This window comes from Trachemys scripta, chromosome 1, assembly GCF_013100865.1.
Source record: "Trachemys scripta elegans isolate TJP31775 chromosome 1, CAS_Tse_1.0, whole genome shotgun sequence".
In the NCBI taxonomy this organism is placed as follows: Eukaryota; Metazoa; Chordata; order Testudines; family Emydidae; genus Trachemys; species Trachemys scripta.
In genome coordinates, this window is record NC_048298.1 from 230,522,107 (window position 1) to 230,534,384 (window position 12,278).

At 41.5% G+C, this 12,278-nt stretch overlaps 1 protein-coding gene across 1 annotated transcript in view; it reads right to left on the reverse strand.

The window, feature by feature from the left end:
* Positions 1-1,107: 1,107 nt before the first annotated feature.
* Positions 1,108-12,278, reverse strand: part of AFF3 (AF4/FMR2 family member 3) — a 190,101-nt gene continuing 178,930 nt past the window's right edge. The window contains exons 12-16 of the mRNA XM_034774253.1: positions 10,652-10,723; positions 8,297-8,390; positions 5,551-5,600; positions 5,253-5,467; positions 1,108-2,860 (exon numbers count right to left, since the gene is read on the reverse strand). Coding sequence (XP_034630144.1) covers positions 2,721-2,860; positions 5,253-5,467; positions 5,551-5,600; positions 8,297-8,390; positions 10,652-10,723 — 571 coding nt within the window. The 3' untranslated portion in view covers positions 1,108-2,720. The remainder of the gene's footprint in view (positions 2,861-5,252; positions 5,468-5,550; positions 5,601-8,296; positions 8,391-10,651; positions 10,724-12,278) is intronic.

Consider the following 12,278-nt stretch of genomic DNA (forward strand, 5'->3'; position numbering starts at 1 on the left):
ATAAAGCAACCATCAAAGAAAGCAGAAGTAAATTTAACAGGCATTCCACTTGTATGGTTTGACAGAAATTCCCACACTGCTATCCTAACAGAACCAAATTACTCACTTATTAAGAAAATATAAATCACTTCCTCATCTAGGAAATCACTGACAGACTTTCACAACCAGATATCAGGCAGGTAATAATCAGCTAGGCACTGACCAAGTTACATTCCAGCAACTGTAACTGAACGATTGGTATTTCTTCTGCAACATGCAACAACAAAATGAAATCTGATGACATGACATTGAGTATGTCTGCACTGCAGCGGGAGGTATAATTTCCAGCTCAGATAGATGTACATGCACTAGCTTTAATGAGCTCGTACACCAAAACTACCAGTGTAGCCATGGCAGTGTGGGCTAGCTGCCTGAGTATTTACCTAGGGTCTCAGATGAGATTGCTGCTTCCCATTCTGCAGCTACACTGCTTGATCGAAGCTAGTGCATGCACATCTACCCAAACTGGACATTACACCTGCAGTGGCAGTGTAGTCATACCCATTGTCTTACCACAAATCTTTTAATGTGGTAACAAACTAAATTCAGTGGCGGATTAGCCACTGGATCTACAGGGCCTGTGCCCAGGGGCCCTGGCCAACTGGGGACCCCGGAACCTGGGCAGGGAAAGCCCCCACGCCCCGACCCCGCTTCCGAGCAGCAGCGCCAGGCAGGCAGGCAGGACGGTGGTGGGGGAAGCATCAGCCGGGGAACCCCTGCGACCCCAGACTCCACTCCCTAGCGGCAGTGCCGGGCAGGCAGGGCAGGCAATGTGGCAAAGGGAGCCCCCAGTGCCCCCCAATCCCGGCAGAAGCCTGCTAGCCACAGGGGAAGCCTCCAGCACCTCCTGACCCTTGTCCCAGGACTGGAGGAGGTCTCACTACCTGCTGCAGCCTCAGGGCTGGGGGAAGCTCTCACTCCCTGCTGTGCCCAGAGTGTCTCTGGGCTTGGGGCCACAGTGCAGGAGGGGTGGAATGGGAGGGGAGGGAGGGATAGGTAAGAAAGGGGTGGGGTTACATATAGAGGGGGCAGAATGGGGGCGGGACCACAGGTAGAAGGGGTGGGGAAGGCCTCACCACTTGTTCTGGCCCAGGGCCCCAGGAAACCTTAATCCGCCTCTGGCTAAATTATTTGATGTGTGGTTTCTAATGCAACTCATCAGACATTGAAATGCCATATATAAGGCAACTACATAAGTGGCTATTTTTCTTTGTTGATATGTAACTTTTACTGGCAGATATTTTTGCACCATCATCACACTAATATTAAGATAAAGCTGACTAGAAGGTAGCAATGAAGATGGTCATTCATTGACTCTTACTTGATGCAACTGAAGTTAATGTAGCTACTTGCATGAGTAAGGGCTAGAGGGCTGGGTGCAAAATAACCAATAAAATTACATTTCAGATGAAAACAATCAAATGTTTCCAGAAGAGTGAAAATGAAATTAACCAAGAACAAAAATCCACTAAATGCACACAACACATTAGTTATGAACTGGCTATGACCTCAGCTGATCCAAATTAAATTGCAATTACTTTAGGATTAATTCCCTTGGCATAAAAAACACAGCCTGTCAACAGGAGCTGAAAACACCCCATAAATCAAGAAACATTAAAGCCTAGTGGAGGATTATGCATGACGAGTGAGAGGATTATGATAGGAAACAGTGCTTAGTCTGGTGAGCAGCAAACCCAGCTTTCCAAGATAAAGAGAATTTCATGTAATGGCATGATACAGCCTAGAAGAAACTGCAAGCAAGCTACTTTAAGATAGAAAAGATATCAAAACCAGAGCCAGTAAGGTGAAGCCTCACTGCACAAAGCAAACAAATGTGTGTGCATGTATATGAACATGTAATAAATGGACTTTCTTTGCTAACTGGGTTGCAGTTTGCAATATTTTTGTGTTAACTTCTTGCCTGTAATGACAGTACACAATTTTCCAGAATCTCTTCTAGTTTCTTGTTATCAATACACCCATTTTTCAGGCTGTTTCCTTGATAATGTCCATTATAGTTGATAAGGAGGCTGAACAGGAGATAAGGTAATTTCAAAAGCAGAGAAATAAAGAAACGAATGCAAGCTGTTGAAACTTATTGCACAAAAGTTAATGCTTTCTCACTCCATATTTTTTCAGTCTACACAATTCATCCATACATCCCAATCAGGAAATAAGAGGGAGATGGTGCGCTAACACTGAAAGTTCTATGGAGCAGCCAAACTGCCAGTCAGACTCTCATTGTCCCTAATTCAGGAAAGCACCTAAGTGCATGTTTAAGTTCTACTGAAGTCAATTACATTTAAGCACATGCTTAAAGTTAAACACACACTTAAGTGCATTCCTGACTAGGAGCCATTGCGTTTATTGCACTTGGTTCAATTAACTCATGAGATTTTGGTTTCTGAGTTTTTCTAAGCACAGGCATAGGAAATGTGTGTGTGTATTAAGACATCTGTGGTCAATTTTGTCTAGAGTATGACAATGTTTGGAGATTGCTATGGAACAATGCATTCTGGAGAGACATAGCTGCATATTATCCATACATACATATATGTCTACACTCTGAAAAATGTTGTTCAACATTGAAGAAATATTCACCTTTATTTGGATGCTATGGTTGATTATTTCTGTAGCACAGTGTCCAGAATAACTGAATTGTCCATGGGAGATTATGCAGTTCATTTGAATGGCACACAGTCTTTTGCGTGAGCACTACTCCGTACCCAGTGAAGTCCTTGTTGAGTGTACTGAACTAAATGTTCCATACTGCTGTGTAGGGTGACAGGTCCCATCAGTGCATCCAACTCATTAAAAAACTCTATGGAAAAATATTAAGCATTAGAATAATGAAAGTGACATTTGCTATTTATCACCATGTGTCATAAATATAAAGGGAAGGGTAACCACCTTTCTGTATACAGTACTATAAAATCCCTCCTGGCCAGAGGCACAAAATCCTTTTACCTGTAAAGGGTTAAGAAGCTCAGGTAACCTAGCTGGCACCTGACCAAAAGGACCAATAAGGGGACAAGATACTTTCAAATCTGGGGAGGGGGAAAAGGCTTTGTTTTGTCTGTTCTTTGTCTGTCTGTTCTATGTGCTTGCCAGAGACTGATCAAGAAGGCAAGCAATCCAACTCAATTAGAATTAGTAAGTAATAATAAGGGAATGTGTTAGCTTACTTTTATTTTGGCTTGTGATTTTTCCTTGTCTAGAGGGAGGTTTTGCCTAGAGGGGAGATCCTCTATGTTCTTAAGTCTTTTGTTATTCTGTAAAGTACTTACCACCCCGATTTTACAGAGGTAATTCTTTTACCTTTTCTTTAATTAAAATTCTCCTTTTAAGAACCTGATTGATTTTTAATCGTTTTAAGATCCAAGGGTTTGGGTATGTGTTTGCCTGTACCAATTTGTGAGGATATTATTCTCAAGCCTCCCCAGGAAAGGGGGTGTAGGGATTTGGGGGGGATATTTGAGGAAGGTAGGGCTCCAAGTGGCCCTCCCTAAATGTTTGTTTAAATCACTTGGTGGTGGCAGCGTTACTTAATCCAAGGAATAGGGGAGTTTTTAACCTAAGCTGGTAGAAATAAGCTTAGGGGGTCTTCATGCGGGTCCCCATGTCTGTACCCTAAAATTCAGAGTGGGGAGGGAACCCTGACACCATGTAATAGCTATTTTCTATTACTAACTAAATCACACTGAACATTTTATTAAAATGGAAGTTTTGGGCAAATTAGTGTCCTTAAGGCCCCTATGGTCCATGATCTGAGTGTTCCCAACAATTTCGTTTTAAAAATTAAACAGCTAATTTCTTGGTTCTTTCTTTCATTGACTCCCACTGATCTTGTGTATAAAAGGATTACTTGCCAATGGTGTCCTTATAAAGATAAAGAGACATCATTTGTAGTTCAAATGCACAAATTATCCTGACTGAAACACTTTTCAAAATGAGTGAGGCCAGCCAAATCTTGAGGTTTTTACTCAGGCAACTCCTACTTAAACCATGAGGGAACTTTGCCTGAAGGGGGACTCAGTAAAAACTGAGGACCCCTTGATCCTCTCTAACTCTGTATGTGGAGGAAAGTCTGCACATGCAGGCGAAGGGAGGGGTTCTTCTCCTCTGCTATGGTCCAACCTTCATGTCACGCAGGCCCCTTTGAACCTCCATCCCATGCAGCTACATGAAATTGGAGGAGGTGAGCAAGAGAAGCTGCCTTGTCTCTTCCAGATTCTCTCCCTAAAACTCATGGGGGACATAAGTGGAATGAATTCAGCCTGCAGCTATATTATTATCTTATGCTATTGCCCATGCTCCACTGACAGTGGATTCTGGAGGAACTGATAGTTGGGGAGGTCCCTAGAGGCACTGCTCCTGCAAGAGCCGTGCCGAGCAGGGCCCAACTGGAGTTGGTAGGGCCAGATGTCATAGCATAGGCAAGGAGCATCCATGCTGCTTAGCTAAGTCAGAGATAGGAGGTGAAGCTGTGCTACTCCCCCACCGACTTTAAACTCTGATTATACCCGTGTAAAGCTGATGTACTCAGAGTAGAACTTGGCCTTGTATGTTTGTCCTGGTGCCATGTAAATACACCAATGATCTAATTGTTCATGTCAGAGCTAAAGTAGAGTAGTGGGACTTAAACCTCAGATATTTACACAGGGTCCGAATACTCAGAGGGGAGATGTCCTATGTGCCCACAGACACGTAAATCCTACGAGTCCTATAGCTGTACGTTAATGTCTTAGTCAATACATGCAAAAATATGAGGTCATGTAAGAGTCATCACCAAAAGGGAATGTCATCAGTGCACTTGATTAGTTTTCTCTTGTAAAACAAGAACAAAAGACCAAAGAGATCCATTTCTGTAGCTCTGCCACAAGATTGTGCAATACCGCCCAGGAGAAGGAGAATTAAATGAACTCAAAAGATCAATTTAATTCCTGTTTGACTGCCAGATGTCTGTGAATCTGTTCCTGGAAAAAGGTGAGAGTTGGACTGTCAAATAAAGGAAAAATTAGTGATATTTTCCCTCTTCTGAGTGGGAATGCTGACAAAACTGTTTTTGTTACCTTTTGGGACAGCCCATGAAAAGGCTAAAAGAATACACCTCTGTAATCCAGAAGGTAAGATCTTCCAGTAGGACCACTGTCAAAGTAGGTCAATATATTGTCTTATTGGCATGTTTTTAAAGGACGAGTTAGATTACGCACCTCTATTTTCCTTGGCTAGATTGTCAGCCATCTCCCAGTAGTCATAGCTGTGCAGGATGCTGTTGGTAATACTGACGTGATTGGCTGCCATCTGATGAATACGCTGTGGAATGCTGATAGTGGAAGAGGGGGAAGGGGCACCAGTGCTCCCCTGGGATCCTACTGAGCTGACAGGAGAAGGGCTAGGAGACATGGGGGATGGAGTTCCTGTGCTCCTGAAACAGAAAATAGCAGAACATAGCAAATGCCATTTCTCACTGCTATTCAGACATAGTTTCTGTGTGATGAGTGAACTTACTTTCCACTGGCACCCCATGGAGATGGAGCCTGGGCAGCTTTCGATGAATTCTGTAGAACGAACAAAAAAACCCATTTACAAACCTATAATTTAAACAGGACTGTGAAATGAATGTCAACAAAGAGAATGTAAAGATGGGGTGCAAAAAGTAGAAATGATACATATGAAAAGTGTATTCAAGTCTCATGATGCCTTAAATCAACTGGGCCAAATTTAGAGATGGTACATACGGTGATGTCAGGGAGACTCCCTTACATTCAGTGTGAGGTGATAAGTCTTCCCTGAACTAGAGCCTGATTAAACCATATGCGGGGATGAGTCATTCCTGTGTTAGGCTCCAGCCAACCCACAAACCAGGAGCTGGTCTTGTGACTCTCAGAGTGGGTATATAAGCCTAACAGGAGAAACAATAGCTCAGTCTGCTCAGTGTTGCTTCATGGCTTGGAACTCTCGTTTGTCTGATAGTGGTGACAGACTCCACAGGCCTCAGCCTGCTCCAGTCCTAGTTAAATCCCAGCCTTGTCCCTAGTCCTGCTCCCGCCCTCCTTTTATCTTGTTCCAACACTGCTCTTGACTCCTGATTCCGGCTCTGACTCTTGGCTCCAACCCCTAGATCTGACTGTCCTTGCCTTGGTTTCAGACATTCATTTAGACTCAGCTAGACTCTCTCGAAGCTACTTATGTCCATCCTGCTGATGTGTAAGGGAGTCTAAGAGCAGGTAATTTACACATGGAGGAGCTGGAAGAAGATGGGAGACACTTACAATGTAAGTTAAAATAGCCTCTGCCCTACTTAGTTTAGACTCTGTTAGACACCAGTATGATGAGGGAAGTAGCTCTCAGAAAGTGTAATTGAGTCTAACTTACAGCATCTTCTCCATCGCCACTGATTCTCCTGTGGGCTTTGTTCTGCTTTCATGACCCGAACTGAATCTCTTATTTTCTCAAAAATCTTTAACTCCCAAATGTCTGTGACTTCTTAAAATTCTCTGCTTTATTAATTTTTTGAAAATGGAAATAAAAAGTTTAAAAGAAGATTTAAATAATTTTTCTTTTCTAAAAGAAAAAGATATCAAATTTACGCTGAAAATGTGTGTGACAAATTCTGATCTATTTTCTTATTTGACAATATATCTGAGAGTTTTTTAATCCAGTAAGCACGTCATGTTAGATGATTTTGAAAGCTTTTAGGTACAAATATATGAAACAAGTCTAAAATTGGCTTGTTTTCCACCGATGAATGAGCAATTTTTCATTTTTTACTTTACTTTCTAATGAGAATCTACAGAATTATTATATCAGCAGAAGCCCTGCAAAAAAACCCCCAAGCTTGTCTTGTATGATGCTTATGTTACTATAATAAAGAATAAATATCACCTTTGTTTTCTGTAGAAAGGTTTCTTTCTTTTGTTAAGAGACATTGCACATGGCTGTGAGACTGAATTTCCAATTTTTACTACAAGTGTTATTTGAATTGGTAGGAGAAGTACAGTGTTACAATATTTATAGATTTCTTACCAATAAACTAAAGATGCTTATTAGACAAACATACATTTAATTAAATGTTACTCATTTACACATTTAAATCCAGTTTTGGTGACATCTATTTCAATTTCATAGTAAAAGATTTGTCACCCTTTCTGCCTATTTATGAGTTCATAATTTGGTCATGAAAATTTGTGCCTCTCCTTAAAGTTCATCATTAACAAAATATTTGTGCTGGGGATTTTTTTCTATTTTATGTATAGGATGGGACAACCCCTGCTCCCTCCTCCCCAAAGAAAAAACATACTAAAATATCCCAAACCAAATGACTACTTAGGGTACCCAAAGAGAATCAGGACTGCAGAGCATTTGTACCCTCACTGCTCTCTGATTTTATATCTCAGGATATAAAAACAAATTGAAGGGTAGAAGCAGCCACCAATTTTTGTTTTTTTTTTTCCAGATAGGAATACAAAGATTATGTTTGTAGGCCAAATATTTGACCTACTCTGTTACAGATCAATCTGGAATGTTTGATTTCCAGATGTTTTCCAATCAAATATTGCCATTTTAGGGAACATTTTAAAAATCTAATGACTTCCTGTCATACTAAAAATAAAGTAGTGCACTGCATTATGAGAGAGCGGAGAATTGAAGGGAATATCTGGGGAAAACAAGATAGGAAGTGGAGGCAAGCCCAGGTGTGCCAAGTTGGTGGCAGATATATATTCTGACCACAGATATACTTGCATGCAACTCCCACTGAAGCCAATGTGGACTCCAGCCCAATACCTTAGGGAAGAATTTATCCCTTTGCCTTTTCTTACACGCTGATGTCCATAAATAGGAACCCTACAAGTTATTCCAAATATGGAGCTAGCTCAAAGTCTCCAACCAATACGAAATCTACCTTGAGGTGCATCCTGAAGTAGATTCTGATTGTGAATATTGTAAAACGTATTAATCGCAGAGCACCATGAATCACACTGGACAATCAAGAAAAAAGGAGAATGGGCAGGATGTGTCAGTTTCATGGCATGGTAAGTTGCTCTTCCTTCAGTAAGTTGTAAGTTTTGTATACTGAAAACATGTGCTTTTGTGAATACAGAACGACAGACTGGAAATTAATGGCTTCCACTGAAGCCTATGACAAAACTCCAGTGGGAGTAGGATTGGGTCCAATAGGGCTACTCTTTTAAAAAAGATGCAGAATTCCATATCATTATTAGCAATTTGAAAATGTAAGATAGTATGAAAGTACCTTGAAATAATCAATAAGTGCTTTTGAATACTTTACAGCATGATCTCTTTTGAGTCGGAACATTCTCCAGTATAGAAGTGCCAAACAGCGATAACTAGAACAAACAGAAAGAAGACAAAATGTAAAATGTGTTACAGCACCTTTAAAGCATAAAGGTGCCCTTTGTGGCCCCTAATCTTGGGGCCATATGACCCAGGAATAGACTAGTCAATGGAGTAAATAAGAGCTGTCTCAGGCCTATTCATATTAGATGATTATGACCCCAGTGGACTCTTCAAGCAGCTGGAAACTGCCAGGGAACAAGGATGCCCCTAACATGACTACATTTCCCTAGTCACATGCCTTTCCTGGGGACCAGAAGGGAGGTAATGTAGAAGCTGCTAAGAAGACTCTATTCTGCCTGAGGATTCCTTTACAAAGAACGTGCTAAGCAGCGATAACTAGAACAAAAGGGAAGCACAGGGGAGGAGCTGGCCCATTGTCTTCACGGTTTCTGTTGCGCACCATGCACCTTTATAATACCATATAAACAAATACGCAATAATAGTAATTAACAATAATTATACAGTCATAGAAATGTAGGGATGGAAGGCACCTTAAGAGGCCCTCTAGTCCAGCCCCCTGCACTGAAGCAGGACTCAGTGTACCTAGACCATCCCTGTCAGGTGTTTGTCTAACCCAGTCTTAAAAACCTCCAATAACAGGAATTCCACAATCCTCCATTTGCAGGGATTCCACTTAACACACATAACAACAATAACTGATAAATAAATAATACATATAAAATGCTTGATCTTCTCCATCAGGTTTTTGTGTATTCACAAGATGGGGGATTGCTCAACAGTATGTAACACAAAAATCAGTAACACTTGTTTTCATTTGGTAACAGAGGCCAAGATTTTCAAAGGTTATTGGTGTTTTGGATGTCCATTTTGAGATATCTTAGAGCATCCTGAATTTCGAAAGTGCTGTCATCTCACCCTCTGATAATCTCACCCAATTAAGGTGCGTTGGGCAGCCAAAAATCAAATCAAATCACTCAAAATCACTAGCCACTGTTGCAAATCTCAGCCAGGATTGTTATAATTCACTTTCATAGGGTTTTCCTTTTTTAGATCAGCAACCTTGAAAGTTTGAAATTTCCTCTTTTACCACTAGAGGACAGTCTCTTCTTAGGAGATCAGTATCAGATAAACTAGTTGTGTGGCAGTATGCCCAGTGTGCATTGTACAGAGCCAAAGGATACAATGGACTTACAGTCCTCATAATTCTCACTCTGTCACCTTCATAGGTTACAGTACATATGCAAATGATGTCAACTCATCTGCTATGTGGCAGACAATGAGTTAGGGTTGCTATGCAGTGCTGAAGGAGTGCTCTGCCTACTTTCCCTTGCTGTGACCTTTCTGCTTAAACAGATGCAGTGGCTTTATGAATTTGAATTAAATTCCACACACTAAAACGCTGTGTCGGTTCTGGAAAACACTTTACAAAACCCAGAAATAGACATGGTCAGCTATTTTTAAAAACTATTTTTAGTCGTTTTCCCATTTAAGCATTTTAAAAACAATTACTGTTAATCTTATTTGTGCACCCAATTGTGCATTAAAGCAGTGACAAAGGACATATATTTAATTAAAATAGATCACTAAATAGTCTTTCTTTTTTATATAAAATGATAAATTAAGATTGTTTAATTTATAGATTCTAAATACATTTAATTTGGATTTTTACAGGTGTTAAGAATAGATAAACTGTTGTAAAACCCATTTACTAAGAATCCATAACCATGTAATAGATATTGTACGTGTTAACTATATAGTTGTTAAAATTTAAATTTAATTTTAATAACATTATTATTAGTGTTCAGCAAATTTTTACAGAATCTAAATTAAATGCATATATCTCGGAATATTCATTCAAAGGGTTAATCCAAGTTGTTTAATTATCAACATACTAACCTTTCATACAATATGAGTATAATTTATGATGATTGAACCTAAAATGTTATACACAGAAGAAATTACTGAGACGCTGTTACAAGGAAAGTACATCAGTCATAAAAACACAGACCATCAGGCACTTAAAAATTAATTACGCAGACGTGCCATAGCTGACCTGTCACAGCCAATAAATATGAATTGCTTATTTACAGAAACAGAACACAGACCAGGCACAGTAGTACAAGAAAAAAAGAGATGACACTGGTCTGGATCTTCTTGGATCAGGAAGTATTCTCTTTATGTCAACAGACAACACAAAACCAAGCCTCTGTCTGACTGCACTAAGCATTTGATTTTCAAGGACTGACTCACTGCATCAAAGAAGGCTTTGAGTAAATATTGATCTACTAACCATAATGCTGCTAGCTGTTTGTCCTCTGGAGTGGCATTAGGGCCTGCGTGGGTTTTTAGTCTCACAGCATACCTTAAAAAAGGGGGAAAAGCCAGCATTAAGGCCAGTGTGTGTTAACAGGACTGTTAACCTGACTGTTGGTCACATCCTCATGGAGCTATACTGATTTACACCAGTTGAGGACCTGCCCCATTACATTTATTCTTCCAGTTATCACAGATACATTTTGTGCTCTTTAGTTCATGCTTTTGAGCCATTCTGCCATTAACTCTCTCTCCCTCCGTGCCTAATTAACTCTCCTCAACCAGCAATAACTCCCTTGGAAATCCATACAATATTAAGGGGATCTGGCTTTGGAGAGTTATTGCTCCTTGGTTTGCCTTGTGTAGACCTCCCAAAATATTCTCCAGCCCTGTGGAACCCCAACTCTGCAGAGTTCATGCAAAAAGGCTTCCACAGAATTTGAGGGCAGAAGAGAACGTATTATGGAGCCAGTGTGTTCTCCTCACACTGCAAATTTGGAGCTTGTCTCTCCAGTTTTGCTCCTCCAAGCACTGTGCAGCAGAGGGCAGCATGTGGCTCACAGCTATTTTGGTCCTCATTCAGTTCAAATTCTTCAAAGATCTACAGTAGAAGCATTGCTATTTCAAGAACGTATGTGCTATCCAGCCAAATCAATTCCTGGAAGTGTCAACTTCCGGTTTAGCACCTGAACAATGGACAAGATCAGTGCAACATACAATACCTCTGGGCTTGCTTGCAGAAGAATACACGTTCCCTGTAATTAGCTGATTTTATTTCATCTTTGTTATCGAACTCTAATTCTGACATCAGTGCAAATGCATTGTGTGCATGATAATCCATACCTTATTTCAACAAACACTTGTCCTGATAAACCAGTTCCTTTTTTGAACTATATCTAGCAGGCAGCTCACAAACAATTTACTTTATAACTACGAAATCCTAGCTACATGCATAGATGGAGCTCTAAGCAAAATTTAGGGCCAGAGCCAGGACCGTAAGTATATTGTAATGGTTACCATATTTCCTCTTTTTCCTGGACATGTCCGGCTTTTCGGCAGTCAAACCCCCGTCCGGGGGGAATTGCCAAAAAGCCAAACATGTCCGGGAAAATGGCGGCTCTGCTTCTCACCTGACTCTTCGGCTCTGTTTAAGAGCCGAGCTGCCCGAGCGCTATGGGCTTCAGGCAGCCCCCATGCCTCCGGACCCTGCGCCCCCAGCCGGGCACTTCCCCTCCCGGGCTCCAGCTGCTCTGCTCCGGCGGCGCAGGGTCTGCCTCACAGTGGCAGGTTGGTCGCGTCGCAGGGGCCACTGGGAGTTGTAGTTCTCGGCCGCTCCCCCCCTCCCGGCTCTCCCTGGAGCGTGAGGCCCGGCCGGACTACAGCCCCCAGCATGCCCTGGGCAGGAGCCGAGTGTCGCACCGAGATGATGTCACAGCGGGCGACCAACACACACAGATTCGGAGATCCTAGCCTCCCTATTTCCCCGGACATGTCCGGATTTTTGGTCCCCAAATCCCCGTCCGGGGGGAATTGCCAAAAAGCCGAACATGTCCGGGGCAATAGGGAGGCTAGGATCTCCGAATCTGTGTGTGAGTGAACGCCCC